The sequence below is a fragment of the Zootoca vivipara genome, chromosome 7 (genome assembly GCF_965207765.1).
Source record: "Zootoca vivipara chromosome 7, rZooViv2.hap1.1, whole genome shotgun sequence".
Lineage (NCBI taxonomy): Eukaryota > Metazoa > Chordata > Lepidosauria > Squamata > Lacertidae > Zootoca > Zootoca vivipara.
In genome coordinates, this window is record NC_142590.1 from 45878402 (window position 1) to 45900770 (window position 22369).

At 46.3% G+C, this 22369-nt stretch overlaps 1 protein-coding gene across 3 annotated transcripts in view; it reads left to right on the top strand.

Annotated features, from left to right (window-relative positions):
* SLC6A9 (solute carrier family 6 member 9) overlaps positions 1–22369 on the top strand; it is a 56424-nt gene that overhangs the window by 31616 nt on the left and 2439 nt on the right. For all 3 annotated transcript variants that reach the window (XM_088674100.1, XM_035124186.3, XM_060276961.2), the window contains 11 exons: positions 13797–13953; positions 14765–14896; positions 15687–15942; positions 16954–17086; positions 17829–17963; positions 18132–18235; positions 18963–19200; positions 20004–20138; positions 20250–20349; positions 21703–21803; positions 22149–22319. In XM_088674100.1, coding sequence (XP_088530226.1) covers positions 13797–13953; positions 14765–14896; positions 15687–15942; positions 16954–17086; positions 17829–17963; positions 18132–18235; positions 18963–19200; positions 20004–20138; positions 20250–20349; positions 21703–21803; positions 22149–22319 — 1662 coding nt within the window. The remainder of the gene's footprint in view (positions 1–13796; positions 13954–14764; positions 14897–15686; positions 15943–16953; positions 17087–17828; positions 17964–18131; positions 18236–18962; positions 19201–20003; positions 20139–20249; positions 20350–21702; positions 21804–22148; positions 22320–22369) is intronic.

Consider the following 22369-nt stretch of genomic DNA (forward strand, 5'->3'; position numbering starts at 1 on the left):
TAAGTTAATCCCACCCACCCAGAATCCCTGGATGGTCACAGTGCATGTTACCGGGTACCTTCCAACCTGACTTGTGGGGCTCCAATACTGCAGTCGCTTTCCCTGCTGTCACACTGAAAGTGATGGCTACCAAAGCTGGTCTATCCCATTTAAAGGAAGTCTTAGGCCAGATGGATTGTGGTTGCAGCTTGTGGATAGGTTGGAGTGAGGAGAGTTGAGTGCTGCGTCCCCGGCTCACTCCTTTATGCCTCTTTTAAAACCTCAGTTTGCCTATTTATTTTTATCCTGCATTTGATGGGTTGATGCATAGATTTAATCAGGTCATATGTTTTACCCTCAGTTGCTTTCTGTAGCAATTTAAGGTTCAGCCTGGGTGCCAGATGGAGTCCAAACCGTTGTTATAGTCAGTGAAGCAGACAAATAATTTCCGTGATTAAAAAGAAGTTTGCTCATCAGTACATGAAGGGAGGGAGGGACATCACAATTGGTGACTGCTTTTGCAGTGTGGAGCAACATTTACTTTCAAAGGTTTATCCAAAGTGAGATTTCTGATTTGATGAACTTGCTACAGATTATACAGGTGGTTCTGTAGCTGCTTTGGGGGTCATGGGTTGCATAATGAATTCATCCTGCTCCCAGCTCAAATCTATGTTTGAATTGCACTGGGCCAAATGCAATTCAATGTCACCTTGTAGAGCTGTGTGTGTATATAGAACTTGTGGTGGCATAACTCTTATTTTTGGATGCACAACCTCAGTTCCTTATTCTTTTCTACCTGTTTTGGCTATTCTTGGCATGCTGGACAGTGCTAATTTTGACACAAGCCTTTGATTTGCTGCCTCTGCCCATTCAACTGGCTCCCTTTAGTTCAACATCCATTAAACCATACAGTATTTTGAATTAAGAGGGTGGTAATATAAGCAAATAATTTATGGAGGAAATCTATAGAATAGGTAAGCTTACAGAGAAGCACCAGAGTGACAAGAATCAATCTTGAGGCAAGCTGAAAGCCCCCTCACAGGGAGTGAATTTGTAGAGCAATTTAGGGGAGACAGATTTTCTCCAAAATAAGCTGCCCCTGGACCCTAACTTTAATAGCTCTAGCCCCTGAACTGGCGGGTGGAAAAGTGCCTCCAAGGTGGCACCAAGGATGTACATGGCAAGCAAGTTTGTTTTAGTCATCCATTCTAGGACAATCTTCCCCATTCTGTGGCCCTCTGGATGTTAGTACTGTAGACAATTATGCCCACTCTCCTGACCATGGACCATTCTGGCTGAGGCTTATGGGAGTTATAGTCCCACACATCTGGAGGATAGCAGGCTGAGGAAGGCTGATTGATCTATGTAATCTTTTTTCCAAAGTGCCACCACCCTATAGCAATTCCTGAGAAGGATGAGGCGGAGAAAACATCCCTCCTAGGAAAGCAGCTTGTCTCTTCCATCCCTGCAATTCATTGCTTGGCACCATTTTGGAAGTGCTGCTCCCTGCGCCAAAAGGATTCAGGTTTGGGGGCAAATGAAATGAGAAACACCACACACACACACACACACACACACACACACACACACATACACACACACACAGAGTGCTCACACTTGATATGTGTTGGAGAAGGAGAAAATCTATAGAATGATAGTGAATGTAGTCTAAAGGTTGTAGCAAAAGAAGGCAAAGAAAAGAAAAGATCAACCCTGTCCATCAAACACTGAATACTATTTAATTTGATGCTTGGATTCACTATTCTTAATGTTAACTTCTCACTGGCATAATAATCCACTCTTTCAACATCTCCTCCTGATTCAGGCATCTCCCTCCAATTAAAGATACTTTCACATATTGTGTGAATAGCATCTATTATGTTACTTTATTTTATTTTATTACACTTATATCCATCCATCCTTCTATCATGGGATCCAAGGAGGCATGCATGTAGTTCTCAGGCAATCCAGCCACAAACCTGTTTAGCATCAGCCAAGTGGTGACCTCCTATGCCTTCAGAACACACCTAGGTAGCAGCACCTCTGCTGGGTGCCCCGTGTGACTTTTACTAAAAACTGTTTGGGCTTCAGACTGAAGCATAGAACCCTCAATAAGTTAAGAAAGGTCATCTCTCCTCTGTACCATTGTATATTGAGTACACCACTGATTCAGTGCAATAAAGGTGCAATATGTGAAGGTGATCATGGGAGCCCTTTGACCAGCAAGGCTGAGGAAATTGGGGAAAGCTTTTCTGGTGATATCTGCTGCTTTCTCTTTTCCTCTTGACTTTCACTAGAATATTTAGAAACACACATATTGTGCAGCTCCTAGCCTAAGATGAACATTCTGTACCCAATCTCTATTCCAAAATGATCTTTCATGTTCCCTTTGGTACTGAGGGCATCATGTTGTGAACAGTTTGAATCCAGAATGCTGTAGGCTTCTTGTTGTTGATATAAGCTGAGCAGCTAGTTGTCTTCTTGCCTGCACTGCCCCAGAGTGGGAGGCTTTGTGGGGTAATGAGTGGGGGTCAGGTGAGGCTCCAGTTGACTCAAGCAATGAGTGAGCTGGGATCAAAAGAGGGATTTCCCTTGGCTCCTCGCTAAGCCTTCCTTGCCACCTGGCTTCTAGCCCAGACCTGCTTCTCTTCCTTCACCACCGCAAGGGCAGCATGTCCCTTGGGAACCACTTGCCGGAAGGGGCTGTGCAGCTGACAGGAGCTTCTCTAGCATAAATCCTGATGCCTGATTGAAACCTCCTTCTGGAAGCAGCCCAGTGGCCTTACAAGCTCAGCCATGAGGCCCACCAGTTGAGCCAACAGGTGAATTAGCATAAGAAAGGTAGCTCTTGCCAGGGAGTCCTGATGGATGAGCATGAGGTGGTATAAGAACTTCCTTCCCCTTCTCATGCCTATGAAATCCTGCTGTGTCTCTGGGAGAAACTATGGGTGACTCTCTGATCTGTGTCATCACTTGGGTCAAATTCAGTATGTATTTGTACCACATTTGCTATGCAACTGAAGGCTTGTCTACACTTCCGCACGTCCGCTTGTCCCGTGCCTGGAAAACATGGGTCTGAGTGGTTTTGCCTGTGCCCCACAACTTCCTGAAAACCTGCTGTTTAGTGCTAAATCAGAGCAAATGTCAATCTGGACAAAAACCCAACTGATGTTTGCTCCAATTCAGCAGTAAAGATTGGGTTTCCTCGAGCGCAAGCAGCAGGGCATGTGGAAGTGTGAATGAGTCCTGACTTGATGGGTGCAGGTAGGAAAATTGAAGTTTGTAGTACTTTCCCCTTTTGTGTTTGTTAGAGCAAGAAGAGAGAGAAGCAGGTTAATGGCATCCAGGGGATTCGGGGTAAATGGCTCCCCTAGTTCTGCCACCTCAAACTATTGCTCAGGATCAGTTCCAACATTGCTCTGGCTGAATAGGAAAACATTTGCAGCATTTGCTTTTGTCCATTGAGGCATTGGTATTACCGCAATAGTCACAAATAGTGAGGAAAGGTATAGTACCACACTCATACGGGGATAGTGGCAGCACCAGGAAGAAACTATATCCAGGAGCACACCAGGGATGAAGAGCCTTCCTGGGGAGGTGAACATTTAAAAATGCATTCCCCCCCCCCTCAAGTAACCACAACATTTCAGTAATGGGAGAGAGGCAAGCTAAATGTCTGGAGAATGGTGACTGTTTGCACCCACTCCTGGTGCACTGTCTATGTGTGGGGCGGAAATCCAGACCTAACAAACAGCATTTAAGGAGTGCTCACAATTCTGCCAGAGGTAGAATTTGGTAGAAACCTGTGCTTCCACAGCAGACCAAAAACTTGGTAGCTTTCAGCACGATTGTCTAGCAGTTAAGGTGAACTTGGTGATACATTTATAGTACCTGCACAAAGGCAACTTACACCAATATAGTGTGATGAAATAGCTGTACCATGTCAGTACAGGAGGCCCCAGTGCATGCATACTGAAACCAAGGACATCACAGAGCTTTAAAGAGAAATTGCAGTGTAAAACCACTGAATTCATCAAGAGGTTCAGTGCTATTATTTGTTGACTGAATTGGAAATTTGGGACAATGTTTATTTGTTTATTACACTCTGCGTGCTACCTAGTTTACAAATGTCAGGGTTTCTGTGTTATCAGCAACAACTGCTTTGTAAATTACCACTGTTAATTACACAATTTATTTACTACCTCCAGCATCAGCATTTGCAATTCTTCAAACCACCTCCCCCTGCCCCCCCCAATAACCATGTGAAGATATACCTGCAACTTTATGCACTTGATGAAATCAATTGTAGTCCACAAACGTTTATGCTGTAATTCTCTTTATTAATTTGTTGTCCTTTAAGATGCCACAAGACCCTTTTGTTATTGTTGCAAATAGACTAAGACAGATACCACTCTAGAACTGCCAAGTACGGAGTCAGAACAGAAGCTTGGAATCATAAACTGATAATGAAAGTGTGTGTGTGTCTGCCTACCAGCTTGTTTTAGACTTTTCATTTTTCTCCCACATGCATGTCCATATATATACAGTGGTACCTCGCTTTAAGTACACAATTGGTTCCGGAAGTCTGTACTTAACCTAAAGCGTACTTAACCTGAAGCGAACTTTCCCATTAATCCGTTCCAGACGGGTCCGCAGAGTACTCAACCTGAAGCGTACTTAACCCGAAGTATGAGTGTAATTGGTTCCGGAAGTCTGTACTTAAACTGAAAGTACTCAAACCAAAGCGTACTTAAACCGAGGTATGACTGTATTTCACTGCTAGGTCATCTTAAAAGCCAGCATTTCTCTGAGAGCGGGGATTGCTGTTTTGCTTTGAGATTCCAGCAGTGGTATTTGGGTTGGTGGGGTTTGTGTGTGCTTGTGTGCACATATGCATGGGTCTAGTAATTTTTCTTCCTCCTAATATTAACAAGGGCCTTTTGATGGTCTGTGATAGGCAGATTTGTGTGCCTGATACACATTCACAGACAGAACTCTGCTTTCTGAGAATTTGGTCTTGTTCAGATATTGTAATACTGTGCTTTTCATGATTTCTCTCTCTCTCACACACACACCTTCATGGTTGTAAAGAAAAGCATAGGAAAATATGTGCAAAATCAGGCATGCATTCATACATGCATCCTAGGATCTGTCGAGTGACCACACTCATAGTACCAAAGTGCCTTTCGTGTCGATTTGATGGAGGGGACACGGCACACCAACCAGGTGGACCATGCAATATCATTTAGAAGACAGTGGTTCAATTCAAATGTAAAAATCTGGGCCCAAGAAATCATCATTTGTTGGAACAAGAATCAGTCATGTGTCTGAATGCTTCCACTTTTCTTCTTCTCTTCATTCTTCCCCACCTCCCACTCATGGACTTTAATTCAGTACTACTTAAGTTATTAAATTGGTGGCATCCAAAGCATGATGTCCAAACTAAGAACCTGTGGTTTGAATGATCCCTACAAACCAGGATAGCAGCCCATGGTTTGTTATCCTACTTGACAGGGATCACTCAAATGATCATTTCCTAGTTCATATATTGTTGGAAACTCATTCAGGAAACAAGGAAATGTTGAATTAAGGAAGAGAAAAGGGAATAGGCAGGAGTCTGTGTTCTCATAGCTTATTCTTTTTGTTGGACCAGGGTTGTTTTGTTGTTGTTGCTATTTTTTAATTTATGATTCACTTTCTTACATCTGATCCAAGCCAGCAAATGGAATCCTCCTCCACAAGTATAGAAAGGTGTGTGGAGCTTTCCCCCTAGAAGCTGGTATAGCTGTTCCTTCCCTTATTGGGTTAACCTCTTGCTGCCCCTAGGAATACCCCAGCAACTCATTCTTCCCCAGGGTCCCATTAATGGTTCTTCTCCTACCCCCCACCCAGGAGGTTCTTATCCCCTTGGATCTTGAGGATGAATGAGCTGCTGGATGCTTCCTGAGGAGGCTTGGCAGGCCTTGGATGGGAATGTGTGAGCAGGCTGTACTGCTGCATGCCCTGGCAATGTGATGAGAGCCTGTTACAGGGGAGTCCTGCTGGCAAAATGGGGGGGAAACAAAATAATGTTAAAAAACAAAATAAAATAACCAGGGAGAAACAGTGCTCTTCTATACAGTAACTACCAGCCCTTGTTTCTGGAAAGTTCTGTATAAAAGTATTCAAGCAAGTGACTTTACACATATGTATAGAAAGAATGCCAGACAGAATCATTAACTTCACAATTGAAAGCTGCATAACCATATATGCTCCTAGGTAGTATAAAGCTGAGGCAGAATTTAGTATAAAATACATAGAATTTCATTGACTTTCATCTGTTTAGTATATATACTTGCTGAGTAAATACAAGAATTAGAAAGCTGGAAACTTTATTTAAAGCACTGATTTAAATCAGCCCTTGTTCTTGGAGGATATCATTATAAATCTTCCAAAACAGTGAAACATTCTGTCTGTATGGGACAGGTAAAATTGCTGCCACCAATATGTGATTTGGGCAGACACGCCAAATACCTGTTTTCTTGGCAAGACAGTTTTCCTTTATGAAAAGTCAACTGATTTAATTTCTGACCCACTGTGGGAGCCAATTCACATGTCTTCCTCTAATAAGGGAATGTGTGGCCCATTCCTGCCCTGCTATAGCCACTGCTTGTCTTGGCTGCCCAAAAATGGCAGGGTTGGTAGTTTCTTCCAGTAGCTGACAGAAAGGCAATGGTAACAGAGGATTAGCCTTGGTACTCACTAAGAAGTAGTAGCAGAAGCAATGGAAGACCAATTCCCTGCATTTCCTCCTCAGGGAGGTGAAATGAACTGGTCCAAAGTTTGCAAAGAGTGGCTTGATTCTAACAGGCTAAGAAGCAGCAGTGTATGCTGGGAGTTGCCCAAGTCAATGGGCTACTTCCATGAGTTCCACTCCAGCCTTCTCTTTGAGCTCCTGTTGAGAGTTCTCTGCCCAACAGACCACCACGTGGCCAGAGTGAACTGAGCTCCCATTAATTAAGCAGAACAGAAGCCTCATTAGCGCTTGCTTTGCAATTCAAGTTGGATTAGGCTACTCAGAGTGAGCAGCATGCTTTAAGAAGTCAGCCATGGAGGATCTGACCTGCAGCCAACTATAGTGCTGCCCTTACTCTTGAGATGCTGCTCCTTTGGCTATGGAAAACTCTGTACCAGCTAGGACAGCTGAACTGGTAGGACAAACTATGACCCTTTTCCTTCACAGCCTGATGGTGTAGAGTCATTCTTTAATGTCAAGCTAGTACAATTAGAATATAAAGGATAGAGGCAGTTGTGTTGTGTGATACCCTGGAGCTTCATGCTACAGTACTAGAACATCATAAACTGCCACCCTATTCAGAAACCACTGGGAGGAGGAGAACACTTCAACCACCCAGATCACTGTTACTGACCTTCTTGAGCAAAGGAACTTCAGAGGGAGACTTCCAGCATGAAACTGCTGAACTGTAATTTATGAAAAGTTCAGTTCTCTCACCTGTGCCAGAATCAAGCAACAATACGTAGCTCATCTTACCACATTGTTAATTAGTTTACTAATTATTAGTGAGAGGATTTGTGTGTTGGCCATACACACCGATTTGTGCACCGATTTGACAAAGCTTTAGTGTAGTCAACGTATTTGTGGTATATTTATTTCCGGGCAGTTGTGAACAGTAGTCAACTTTTGTTCTTGGCTTTACATTTTGGGTTTATTTCATGGATACAAATCAGAACTCCACTTCCAACAGCATTATTGTGGCATGCAGACACAGCTGATATACATGCATGCACTCAGAGAGAGACCCCCCACAGCAACGCTTCATGCATCTGATAAAGTGGACTCTATTCCACAGGTCTTTGAGATACCGCAATATTCTTGCTGTTTTTCCTGCAACAGCCTGACACAGCTACCACTCCGTTACGACTCCTTATGGGGAAGGCTACCAGGCTGTGTATCTAATTCCTTGCAAAGTGCTGTGTAGACAGGCTGGCAACCCCGTTAACTGCGGCAGCGAACGTGCCACGCGGTCACATGTGGCTGCCGCCTGAACATCTCGTCCCGAGCCCATGCTCAGGGAACATGAATGGCCGCAAGCGCCCGGCAAGGACTCGATCAATGCAGAAGGAATGGGGGGCAGAGCGGGAGGGGAGCTGGGAACGCACTCGTTGCTTGATTTACAGCATCTGGACTCCCTGCTTCCGCGGGTGAGAGAAAGGGAGGGGGTGCTAGCACTTCCTCTCTCTGCCCCAGATTCCCTGCTGTGCCCTGGTGAAAGGCCTATTGGTCTAAGTGGAAAAGCACTGAGGAGCCTCTGCTGTCCATTGTGTCACACGTCTTACAAAGCCAAAGAAAGAAGCTTCCTTCAGGTGGGTACAGACCCAGAACCTTAATAGGAAACTTGGCACTAAAGCCAGGAGTGGATAACCTGTTGTTGCTCCAATATCCTCAGATTGTTTTTGTAGGGACTCTTTGAGATAAAATTACGCATACACCATCATCCAAGTGGGCTGGAGCTGCTAGCCCAGGTCTGATATGGTGAGATACCTGCCTTTTTATCAGAATCCAGCGAGGCAAACATTTAATTCTCCCGACAAACTCCACTGCTGACCTGGAAGCTGCTTCTCTTCAACATGGAAATGTTAAAGAGAGATGTCAGCAGATGAAAGGACTGAATCAGAACTTACTAAGAAGTTTTCTTGTATCCGTTTGGGCATAAATAGACACAGTGGTTCCTGTCCCAGTACAGTTTGCTAATTAACAATGCTAGGATGGTTGTATTTTTACTAGTTACTGCTGTTGTGAATGCTGCTGCTCTCCCCATCCCCATTTAAGTTCAATTCAATCTTTGCATATACTTTTTGCATTTTATTGTCATTCCACTCCACTGTTTGTTCTTTTTCTTCTTCTTTTTGCTACACACAGTGTGAGTGTGTGGTGTATATACAGTACCAAATGAGGATAATACTTAGTGACATAATAAATTGGTCCAGTCTTTAAGATGCCACAAGGCACTTTGTTGGTTTTGCTGCAACAGATTAACAGAACTGCCCCTCTGGAAGCTGCATTTATGCAGTAACAGCTTGCCTGTATCTGGAGGGAGAAGGCTGTTTGGTTAAGAAGAGCCACCCATATTAAAGACCCCATGTGGCAGGGCTGGTTTAGCCTTCAGCCAAAAGGCACCAAGGGAAAGTTGCTGGCAATGCTCAGGCCGTCAACCTTATCCCTCTGTAAGCAAACCCTGCAAGGTTATTTGCACATACCTAGATGCATGTATACACAGTTACACACATACTTTTCTGTAAACAAGCATGCAGAGAAACCTTGGGACAAATATGCATAAATACATGTGTCTCACTGCTAGTCTTGGAACACTCTGGGGCTCTGCTCATATTCTGTTTCTCATTTCAGAATTGGTGGAGGAGAGGCAACATCTGTTAAAGGTCACTTCAAAAGGGCCAGATTCTCTGCCCCTAAAACACAAACATCCCCCATAAGAGCAGCGCTTGGAACTGCTGGGTCAAACATTGCCATGATGCTGGATTGTCTCTTGGCCTGACTCCCTTGTCTTGCAACTATGTTTGGGGTGCATTCTGTATGTGCAAAGTGTTTGTTGATTTTCCCTCTTTGCATTTGCCCCTCCAAGACTCCACTTATCATGGGGAAATGACTTCAAGACTCCCTTATGTCAAGGGTGGATGTGAAGAATACAGAAAAAGATTGGGATAAGGACATTAGAATGTGGTCTTACTCCCTGCTTGCCACTGGCAAATGTATACCTTTGGCTGTGTACATACCATACTTTTAAAACACCCCCCTAAGGATAATGGGAAGTGTAGTTTGGCCCTCATAGAGCTACACTTCTCAGTACCCTTAACCAACTACAGCTCCCAGGATTCTTTTAGGGTGTGTGTGCTATAAATGTATTGTGTGTGTGGTCTTTTCTTTGGAGACAGGTTGTGTGCAGGGTCTCCCTGTCCCCTGCAGAGCATGGAGATCCTTGGAGGTGATCCTGCAGGTTGCCGCCGAGTCCCCATGATGCCACAATCCCCACTCCGGCTTCCATGGCCAGGGCTCACAGCAGAGGTCACTTCTAGAAGGCGTGGCTCTCCCGTACCCTGCCAGTCCCCCCAGTTAGCGCAGCAGATGGCTCCTTGGCAGCTCTGTGCCAGAGCGGCTGCTGGCTCTAATTGAATGACACGGTTAGGTGCACAACTCGCCGGCTGCCAGCCCCCTCCCATCCCAGTGGCAGGAGGCAAAGCTGAAACGACGGCTTCCATTTGCTGAGTGCTCACAGCAATTGTTTGCGATCAGCGGGCAGCCACGTGCGCCTACGTGGAGTGTGCTGCGTGCACCAGGGGGAAAGCAAAGGAGGTGCATCCACAGGAGAGGCTCCTGCGAAATGCTCCTGCTGGCAGCCTGTTCATCTCGGAGCTCCCGAGAAGTAGTGGGGCTCAGGCAGCAACATCCTCATCCTGGAACACGGGGGAGGGGCAGGCTGCTGGATCCTCAGCCATGAACAGGAGGGCCCACAGGGGCCACGTGCTCCTTTCCTAGGACACCCACTTTTTCTTTACAATACCCCCTTTTCTCCCTTCCTGTAGTAAAGCTGACCTATCTCATAAGCACCCTCTTCCTAACACACCAGCAACTGGAGGGATCATTGGCTGGGTGTGAGGTGCAAACTACAGGAGCCAATGTGAGTTTCTCAGAAGATACTGTAAAAGGAAATGCTTTGGACCCAAATGCAGCATTTGGTTGGGGAGGTTTAAACCCAGGGTTGGGGAAACCTGTGGCTAAACTACAAACCCCAGCATCCCTGGTTGAGGATGGTGGGAATCGTGGCCCTGCAGTGTCTGGGGGGGGGGCACAAATTTTCCTGCCCCTGGTTTAAACAGCCAAAATGCAAAAGCTGCTAGCACAGGGCTGATCATCCATCCGTATAACCAGGGGATTCTAGGATGCTCCAGCTGCATCACCTTGCTCCCAGTCTTTGCTTATTGACAGATCACTCCTTCAACTGGAAAGAAACAGCTCTGTCATGGTTTATTTAATTGCTTATGAATAATAGGTGAAATATATTGGCATTTGGAATGAGATTATACAGAATATAGTAGATTATTAATAATCATATATGTACTCAGACAATAATAGTACTGATATATCTATATAATAATGAATGGTACTGTAACTGATTATATTTAGTGTACCCTATGTCTTTTCTTATTATGTTTTAATTTTTTGCTTTTTTTATTTGTACTTCTCTCTCTCCCTTCTCTTTTATCACTTTATTTTCTCTATAACTGAAATTTTCGTAATAAGATGTTAATAATTTTACGAGTGGCAGTTGAAAGAGGAGAGTCTTCGCAAATTGCTGTCCCAGCTTCAAATTCTGATTTACCCCTCAAGTACGTAGCCAAGTGAACTAATGATCACTTAAGTCTCATGAAGGAGAACCGAACCCAGAAGCATCTTCGGGTGATGTCCCATCTCTCAGTAGGAGGAGGGGGCAAGGTACAAGCAGTACAGTAGCCGCCAGAGAAATATTGCTCCAGAGCACGGCCAGATGTGCCCCATCCGCTCTAAGGGGAGAGAAGCCAGGCTTTGTTGTTGACACAGCACATCTCCTGTTCCTTTGATCTGAAGGCTGCCATTGTTATCCTTGGGCAGTACAGGGAACTGTTGGTGCCAGGATGGAGCTAGATGCACAAAAGCTCAATTTTTGTCCTGCGGGAAGCGGCTACGCTTGATGACAGCATCCTGTCCTATTTGGTGCTTGGGTTTCTTCTGTGTGGGGCTGAGTGCTTCAAGCCAGACTTGGAAGTTGTACTGTTCCAGAGGTAGCTCAGACTGTGGCTCTGTCAACGCTGCGGCAATAAGCCTGTGTTCCTTAGGGGATCGAGAAATTGGGGACATGTCTAAGGCTTGGGCTAGCATTGGACTCATTTGGAAGGGGGACTCCAGGATGATGGACCAAGATGGTTTAGTATCATTCATTTTCTCTGACAGATCTTAAAGTACTCTGTATGATTAAGGAGGACTGAGGCTCCCTCTCCTGGCGATGTCCTTTTACTACAGCCAATAACAGCCTTCCTGAGCCTCTCACAGATAAGACACTCCGTGGGCACTTCCTTCCAGATGACCTGTTTACTAAGCATTCACCCTGATTTGTTTGCAGGGAGACAAGACAACATTGGCTATTTAATGACCATTGGTTCGGAATTGTTTTTGGGGAGATTAGATGACATTGCGTCAAAGCAAGGGTTTCTCTCCCCCCCCCCAGTGCATTCTCCCCACCAGTTTCCAGTCTTACAGGGAAGAAGTTGGCTTGTCACGCAAGTTATAACTGTGCAACCCAAATTTGCTGATGCACATGTACTGAAAGGTCAGATATAGTCATTTCCCCACTTTTATTGTGAGTAGAAAAGGGAGTTAACATCTATAAAAAAGGCAATTTAGTGATGCCATGTAAACATCCATAGACTGTACGCTCAGTGCGCATATTCTGAATTAGCAACCGAGAGCCAAAGAGAGGATCCAATTTTCCTCCTGAGATTGCCAGGAACAAGCACAAGTATATTTCTGTTCCTTCTTCACACAAAACATAGTTAACAATGGGCATTCCCTGTCACAGGATACAGTAATGGTCACTGGCTTATAGGGCTTTGTAAAGGGCAATAAATAATTACAGGATGCAAAGTCTCAACAGCAGTCGGTCACAATGGCTTAAATCAGTGGTTTCTAACCAGTGTGCCGTGGCACCCAGGAGTGCCTTGAATGATGGTCAGGGGTGCTGCGGGCAACACTGGGCCCTGTCCCTCTTTCCTTCCCTCCCTCCTCTGATCCCCTCTCACATCTACCTCCCAAGGCTTGCATAGCTGTTTGTTGAAGCCCTGACTACAAGTTCCTGGGGCAAATGGTGCCTGGAGGTGTTGGTTGCCAGGAGCTGAGGCAGCCTTGGAGTAAGCAAGCAAGTGGATGAGGGAGCCCAGGGGTGACATAACTGGGCTCCTGAGCCCCACAGGGGTGCCGCAAAAAGAACGTAGTTGGTCAAGGGAGCCATGGACTTAAGGTTGAAAACCTCTGGCTTAAATGAAACCTCCACATGGAGAGTTCATTCATGTAGTAATGACATAATTCATTCAGATAAATCTGTAAATATCACGTGCCAGGGACAAAATAAAAGGTATCTTCATGAAGCCCCCCTCCCGGCTTGTTGGCTTCCCAAAGCAATTGGGCTGGCCACTGATGGAAGCAGTATGCTGGGTTAGGTGGGGCTTGGTGTGGCTTTTCTGGTGCCCTGATGGGCTTAGCTTCCCTGCCAGTGAGTAAAGGGATCTGCTTGCCTTTCCTGTGGCCTCTTGTGCTCCATCAGTAGGCAGGCAGAGGGAGCAGGCACAGAGGCTCCTTTGTGCTGACTCCTCTTATGCCTGCTTTGTATGGGCTGCAGCTGCCAGCTTCCCTACAGCCTGACCCAGGACTATTCATCTGGGCAGGCAGGGGGTAGCAGCCCCCTTAGCATAATCAAACTCTCCACCCCCTGCCTGCTTTCCCTCCAGCTGGGGAAGGGGAGTGACTTTAAACCACCAGCACCGCAAGCATCCAGAGTTGCAGAAGTGTGTGTGTGTGTCCATCCATCCATCCATATGACCTGTTACCTGCCTGTTGCCCTTTCTAAAGCCCCTCTTTTTGTGGGAAGACCTTACAGGACCGACAATAGGAGAGACCCAGAAGGAAGGAACAGGATAACTTACCTATGCCCACCCTCTTGCCATTCCCACCCACCCCCTATCTGCAATAACTGACTGTCCTCTTCTGGCAGAATGGTGCTGTGCCTGGCGAGACGTCTAAGCGAGACGAGAACCTCAAGCGTGGCAACTGGGGCAACCAGATCGAGTTTGTTCTCACGAGTGTTGGCTACGCTGTTGGGCTTGGCAACGTATGGCGCTTCCCTTACCTCTGCTATCGCAATGGGGGAGGTGAGTATTGGCCGGGGAAGGGTGCAGGCAGCACATGGGAGATAGGACCCACTCTGCATTGCATTTGCTGACAGTCCTGACCCTGGCGCTCTCTGGGGCTAGAGTGTGTGCAGTGTTGCAATTAGCAGGGTAGGAGTGATTCCCTGCCCCCAGCCTAAACCCAGTGCACTGGCATAGCACTGGTGTGTGTGTTTGTGTGTGGTGAGAATAGCAGTGCTGTGTCCTGCTAGTTCCGGGATGCAACTTTGTCCTCACAGATGAAGGTGTATCTTAGGAGCTTCATACACAACTATCTGGTGAGTATAGGGCTCCTCCTGCAGGAGAGGAATGGTATTCCGTGCCACACTCTGGGCAGCTTTCTCCCCACCCAGAATATGACACTTGGGGCAAATCTCTGCATTTCTTAAGGGTTTTGAAGCTCCTTTTCCACTGGCTTGAAGCACAGGAAGTTGCCTTGTGCTAAGTCAGACTATTTGTCAATCTAGCCCAGTGTGCCAGGTAGATAAGGTATTTCCTCGGTGTGACATCGTGGTTCAGAGCGTCAGACTAGAACATGAGGAAACCAGGGCTCAAATCCCTACTTGACCATGAAGCTCCCTGAGTGACCTTAGGCCAATCACTGCCTCTGAGCCTAACCTACCTCCCACGGGGGGGGGGGGGTTAAACGAGGAAAAAGTGGGATGTAAGTACAACAGTTGAATATTACATCCCATATTGAGATGCTGGAGATGGACCTTTTTGCCTACAAAGCATGTGCTCTTTCCCTGACCTATGGTTCCTCTCCAGTGCTCATTTCCTCTTCTGTCTCCAGGTGCTTTCATGTTCCCCTACTTCATCATGTTGGTGTTCTGCGGGATCCCCCTCTTCTTCATGGAGCTCTCGTTCGGACAGTTTGCTAGCCAGGGTTGCCTTGGTGTCTGGAGGATTAGCCCCATGTTCAAAGGTGAGTGGCAGCACATTCAGTGCATACATTCTGTCCGGTTATTGTGCTACAAACACATTTGCAGTCTGCATCCTCTGCTCCCCATGTGTGGGGAGAGACTCGTGCGCACATTTCCCCCTGAAAGGCAGGCTCCTGCACAACAGCTTTACTTTGTTGGTAAAAGGCCTGATTGAAGGGCGACTGGCAACCAAATCCATACAATATTTGCATTTCAACTGGAGTTGCTAGGAGCAAAATCAATTTAAAGACAAACAGATAATCAGTATTTTGGGGCAGTGGACCGTCAGCATCTCTGGGCAGGATTAGTTCAAAAGCAAAATTCAGAACATGTAATACTGCACATGTAATATCACTTCCTTTTCATCCTGCTTAGTCTCACCTGTTGTAAGTGCATGAGACCATGCAGGGCGTGGTGCAGCATCTGTGTAGCCAGTGTGCTCCCTCCACCTGCATCCCACATGCCTTGTTGCAGTTGTGCCTTTGCTGTTAGTGAACCAGGGAGGGCAGGCAGCAGCATAGTGTGTGAAAGGTGTGGGCAGGCATGCAGGCCTGAGTGCTGACTAGGCAGAAAGCTGAGATCTTGGTACGTTAAATAATAAATAAACATATTGCAAAACCAGGCACAAATTGTGCTGCAGTTTGTCTGCCTGTGCCTTATATCCACAGCCTCAGTGTATGCGTGTCCATACTTGCACAGGCCATATACTTTATTTGGCTACAAACTCCAATTCCTAGATGCCTTAGAGCTCTCCCCCTTGCAACTTGTGCTCACACTTTGCTTTCCCTCCAGGTGTTGGCTATGGTATGATGGTTGTGTCCAGCTACATTGGAATCTACTACAACGTTGTGATCTGCATCGCCTTCTATTATTTCTTCTCATCAATGACACGGGTGCTACCCTGGACGTACTGCGGCAACTACTGGAACACACCTGATTGCGCTGGTGTGTTGGACGTTACCAATGGCTCAGCTGGGTCATCACTCAACTTCACACAACTCTTTAACCAGACAGTCAAGCGTACGAGCCCCAGTGAGGAATACTGGAGGTGATGATGGTGGAGGGGGGCAAATGGGTGTGGGGTGAAGAGGGAAGCAGCTTGTCAGTCGTGAGCTGAGGGCCTGCCTCACAAGAGGACAAGCTGACCACCATGGACACATCTTAGTTCAAATATGGCAGATGGAGATCGTGGCGTTATTTTTACCTTCCCTAAGTTGTTAAGGATGTTTACTAAATCCTCCCGGCCTGGGATCACTGGGTGTTTCTAAGGGAGGTTGCATATTGGAGAGATGTTGCCCCAAATAGGGACCAAGCACAGACGTTTTGAATGCAGCTGTCCTGAAAGTTTCATGGGTCATCAGAATGAATGTGGGGAAATCTCTTATTTGTCATAAATGATGGGAGAGTGTCTAAGGATTTGCAGCCAGAGGCAAGCACATCTGGATAATTAGAAGGCAGGCTCTTTATTGCTGTGCCAAGGGATGGAGATCGTAGGTGGGGATATGAGCCTGCAGCATTTTCACTTTAAAAGTTCAAAACCATCCTGTGTATTTTCCCTCTTGAATTACAAGATTGGAACAGAATATATGTTGAGGATTATTTTTATATTCATCTTCTGATTGACCTCAGCTCCAGTCGGGCCCTGAAATGTTTCTTATATTGTGAGGAGGGTTATAAATGGACTGTTCCCATAGGAATCGGAGAGATGCTTGTGATATTTTTTTCTTTTTATAAGTCTCATGATGCAAGTGGTCTAGAAATAACCAAAACCTTGAGGCTAGTACTAAATTGTGTGCGTTCACTCGCTTTCTTTCTTTCTTGCTTACTTCTGCACAAGTTCCTATCTCCCATTTTCAACTGTTTGATCAAAGCAGCTAATGTCATAAGGCCATTACGCCAGCATGTAACATAATAGGCTGTCACTCCTGGCAATGTCAGCGGCCCTAATGTCAGGGGTTGGACCTTTGGGAGGGGGCAGGTTGGGCAAGTGCAGATAGGTTGGGGTGTGTTTTCTGGAGCACATATGAACTCTGGTTTGTGCTGCTGTCTTCTACCCCAGGCGGTATGTGCTGAAGCTGTCGGATGACATTGGGAACCTGGGCGAGGTACGGCTCCCTCTTCTGGGTTGTCTGGGCGTCTCTTGGGTCGTCGTCTTCCTCTGCCTCATCAGGGGTGTCAAGTCCTCAGGAAAAGCAAGTAGTGTTCTTTCTCTTCTAACTTCTCCATGGAAACCCAAAGCACAATGAGCTCTCTAGGCCTCCAACATGGCCTACCCAATGCCTGCGAACATTCTACCCCTCCTCTCTTATCCAGGCCTAACTAGTAGCTTGTGAGAAATGTTTACTTCAGAACTGCCCTTCTAGATCCTTAGGAAGAGGCTGAGATGTGTGCCCAGTGCTTAGACATTTACTAAGCAGGAGACAGAGATTCATGATATAGGCAGAAAAATCATGCTGCCTAACAGACTGTTGGTACTAAAGCAGTGTTTCTCAGACTTGGGTCTCCAGCTGCTGTTGACCTACAACTCCCACCATCCCTAGCTAGCAGGACCAGTGGTCTGAGATGATGGGAACTGTAGTCCAACAACAGCTGGAGATGCAAGTTTGAGAAACGTTGTACTAAAGAAATATTCAACAATAGCAGTAGCAACAGTGGCAAGTTTTCCTTAAGAGCAGGGCAGGGAGTGAAAGTTAAGTTGCAAGCCTGTTGTGACTGACACAGTGATGAAACTAAGGTTTCAGGGGAAGAAGACATCTTTGTCCAGTTGCTGGAAACCATAGGCAGATAGAGTGCTCTTGTGCACGGGTCCTACATGAGGGTTTCCCACAAGCATCTGAGTGGCCACAGTGACAACAGAACGCTGGACAGGATGTCATTGGCCTGGTCCAGCTGACTCTTCTAATATTCTTATCCAACTTTCCTTTTGACTCCCAGGTTGTGTATTTCACGGCAACCTTCCCGTACGTGGTGCTGACAATCTTATTTGTGCGGGGGATAACCCTTGAAGGAGCCGTTACCGGGATCATGTACTATCTGACACCACAGTGGGACAAAATTCTTGATGCAAAGGTACTTGTGTGGAATGCTGGATAGGCTTGAGCTGTTGCCCTCGGGACATGATCTCTGGGATTTCATGATCATACCACCTCTTTCCCTCCCCTCCTTACCATAGGAGTTTGGGGGCTTGTGTAAATTGGGCAAGCTGTGCTGGTAACGCCCTTTCCTTGTCTTTGGTAGGTATGGGGAGATGCGGCTTCCCAGATCTTCTATTCATTGGGCTGTGCCTGGGGTGGACTTATCACCATGGCATCATATAACAAGTTCCACAACAACTGCTACAGGTAAGATTCATTCTATAAGCAATCCAGAAAGGATGTTGAAACGATTTGTTAGCGTGGCATAGTTCTTGTCTTTGGAAGGTGTCTATAGGGAGGTGCAGAACCACAGTGGATCTACGGCTACTACCACTTCCATTTTGAGGTGCTCAATTTTAGATGCTGCCCATTTTCAAGTTGTTCCATGAAACCATGAAGTCTAGGGACTTGATTTCTTCACCAGAGCCTTAACAAAACATATAGGTCAAGGTGGCTAACCTGTGGTCCTCCAGAAGTTGTTGACCACCAGCTCCCATCAGCCCCAGCCAGCATGGCCAATGGTCAGGGATGATGTACTCCAAGAGCCACAGATTAGCTAGCCCTAATATAGGACACATGTTCAGAATTAAACACAGACCAGTTACCTCTTACATATTTCAGCCACACTTTGTTAAGGGAAATAAGAGGTGATTAAAATTTAAATTTTGTGTCTTACGCTTTTTTGTTCCTCCAAAAATCAGAGCTGCTTACTTGGGGCTCTACAGAGGGTCTCTGGTGATATTGAGAGTTAGAAGCGCTTAGCTTTAGAGAATGTGAAGTACATTAGATACCATTTGCTTGACCTTTTCCTCATTCATTCAGTGATTTTTTTTCATGGCTGAAATAATCTCTCCTCCTCTCCACCACCAAGGCTCATTCTTTGACCCTTTCCCTGGTGTCTCATAATGTGGCATGTCCTCCCACTTCCCAACAGGGACAGCATCATCATCAGCATCACCAACTGCGCCACAAGTGTCTATGCAGGCTTCGTCATCTTCTCCATCCTTGGCTTCATGGCCAATCATCTAGGTGTGGATGTTTCCAAGGTGGCTGATCATGGTCCTGGCTTGGCCTTCGTGGCATATCCAGAGGCACTAACACTACTTCCTGTCTCACCCCTTTGGGCTGTTCTCTTCTTCTTCATGCTCATCCTGCTGGGGCTGGGAACACAGGTAATCCTGGAAATCGACCCATCAGATATTGTGGGGTGGGAGAGAGAGTAAAGGCACCTATGTAGAACAGACACACTTGCAATTGGGGCACTTGAGTGCTTTAGTAATGGAGGGCTGGGTATGTGAGAGTGGGCACTGGTGCCTGAGGCATTGCAGAACTGGGTGATGGAGGGTTTGACAGAAATCACCCAAGACACTGCATCAGAAATGAATTCTCCTTTTTCCAGACTGGGTAGAGCAAGGACAAGCTGAGTCACATGCTTAGGGACTAGGGATAGGTAGCCAAGCTGGTTGCATCCAGATGTTTTGGACTACAAATTTCCCATCAGCCCCAGCTGACATCACCAATGGTCAACGATGGTAAGAATTGTAATCTAACAACATCTGAAAGGCATCTCTTTGGCTATCCCTACTGCAGAAAGAAAAGTTACATTAAAAAAAACCTATTATTATTATTATTATTATCATCATCATCATCATCATCGTGTATTTATTTATATCACAGCTTTTACCCTGACAGGGACTCAATGTGGCTTACAGATAAAATAAGAACAGATAAGAATGGTGTTATATAAAATGTTATTTGTGCCCACATTGTCCCAAAGAGCAAAGAAAGCATCTTTGATCACAGGCTGTGGGCCACATCTCAAACAGTCCAGATCCTCACCCTGAAAGTGTATTAGAACTGATTCAGGTGGAGGAGGAAGGCAGCAGGCCGTATTGCTAAAGGGGGTGGATGGAGAGGTTGGAGCCATCTCAACATTCCTCACATCCTGTTTCTCCTTGGTCAATTGTCTCCTTAGTTCTGCCTCCTGGAGACTCTGGTCACAGCCATTGTGGATGAAATAGGAAATGAGTGGATCATCCGTCGGAAAACCTTTGTGACTCTAGGTGTGGCTGTAGTGGGCTTTCTTCTAGGGGTTCCACTCACTACACAGGTATGGGGCACAGGGAGAGGGGGCATTCTTAGTCAGGGAAATCAGCCCTTACTGAGCTGAAGGCAATAGGTCTTGCCCATACTGACAGCTTTCCTTCCCTCCATTCTCCAGGCTGGCATTTACTGGCTGTTGTTAATGGACAACTATGCAGCAAGCTTTTCACTTGTCGTTATTTCGTGCATCATGTGTGTGTCTATCATGTACATCTATGGTAAGTATCCTTAGAGCTGCCTGGGTGCTTCTTCTGGGGTAGCCAGTCAAGATATGGGCCGTTTGCACTTCATCCTTTTTAGAAGCTATGTCAGGAATAAGCTGGGCAGCGATTGGCATTCCCAATCAGAATTTGGCAGGGTATTCCACAGTCCAACAAAAACTTTCACTGCTAGTCAAGACTACCAAGACATCTTCCTTCTGTCTGCAATGTGACTGACAGATAGGAACCCTAGAATTGTTAGGGAAATTGAATAAATTTTATTCAACAAGAACAAAGGACTGTGGTACCCCTGGGAGGGAAATCAGCAAACTCTTTGCTCATTCTTGGCTTGTGAAACCTTCACCATAGATTAGTTTCTCCAGACTAACGATGAAGGCAATATTTTCCCTAGTCCCCAAATCCATATAGGAGTAACGTCACTCAGGCAGGGCGATATGGATTCTGTTGAAGATAACATGTCCAACAAGGCTTGTACCAATGGTCAGTTTGGTGAGGCACTTGCTGAGGTCCAGGATGCTGGGCTGATCTACCATTCACTGGTGAGAGAAATGCTTGTTGCTAGGCAAATAAACTCTGCAAGAGCAGACCTGGTGTCAGCATCTGGAGTCTTGGACAACTGCTGAGGCCTCAGTATTATTTCTTGGCCCACCAATGCTGATGGCTGCTCTGGATCCTCTAGTCTATGCCTTTCAGCTGGGACTGTAGGCAGCAGTATATCATCACCACCACAATTTATTTGTCACCTTCTTAAACCACTGGTCTTAAGGCAATGTACACTTAAAATAATTAAAAGCAATTAAAAACACAATGACAATAAATACAATTAAAACCCTACGGAGTGGACACTCTTGTAAACAGCTATTTTTCCAGCTGGGAAAGTCTTTGCATTTCCCACAGTGCCCTAGAGCTACATCAGGCACCCAGGCACATTGTGGGAAATTACAAGGGTGTCTCCTAGCTGTCTGTGGAAGTTGGCCCACTAGAGGGCCCAGTTCCTACCCCACCAAAGAAACACAACCCTGGAACTGGCTGTGTGCAAGGAGGGTTCAGCTCCGTTGTCTCATCCAGGTCCTTTCCCATGAAGTAGTTGGAACCTCTGGGGCAAACTCTGACTATCTGGTGCTCTGCTTCCTCTGTCAAAGCAGGGAAAGTCTGTGGAATCATGATGTGGGGTGGGGAGAGAGACCCATCACGCTGGGAGAGAGTGCACAATCTACAATGTGGAGTCCCACAGACACCCTACTACACACAACAGGGCCCATGGAAACCTGCAGCAGGCCCTAGTGCCCAGTTACAACGTCCCTGGTTCACACCACCCCTCTGACCACCCTTTGCCTCTTCTCCACACAGGGCACCGAAACTACTTCAAGGACATTGAGATGATGCTGGGCTTCCCACCACCCATGTTCTTCCAAATCTGCTGGAGATTCATCTCTCCTGTTATTATATTTGTGAGTGTGTGATGAGAACACTCCCAGTGAGAGAATGGGAGGGAGAGGACTGTGAACAGCCACTCGCATATGAGTTGGGGGAGGGGGGAGATGTTAGGTAGCGCACCAGTACAGGAGAGAACAGTGCCAAGGAAGAAGACAAGGGAAATACCAATGAGGAAGAACCACATCTGCAAAGACAAGAGGGGGTCCCAAAGATGCAGTGAGTGTAACATTGGCCATAAGCGTAACCAGTATGGAGGAGGACAGGAAGGTGTGGAATTAGGGCAGTTGCCTGATGCCACCCCCACCCCTTGCTCCCCTTGGGCTTTGTATCACTCAGTCTTCTTTCCCCTCTCTCCTCAGTTCATCCTCGTGTTCACAGTGATCCAGTACCGACCGATCTCCTACAATACCTATGTGTACCCCACCTGGGCCATCTCCATCGGTTTCCTTATGGCGCTTTCATCAGTCATCTGCATCCCTATCTATGCCGTCTTCTGCGTGATGCGCTCAGAAGGGGACTCGCTGATGCAGGTGAGGCTGTCTGTGAGCAGGCTAACCAAGTGCCCCCTGCCTTGGATCCC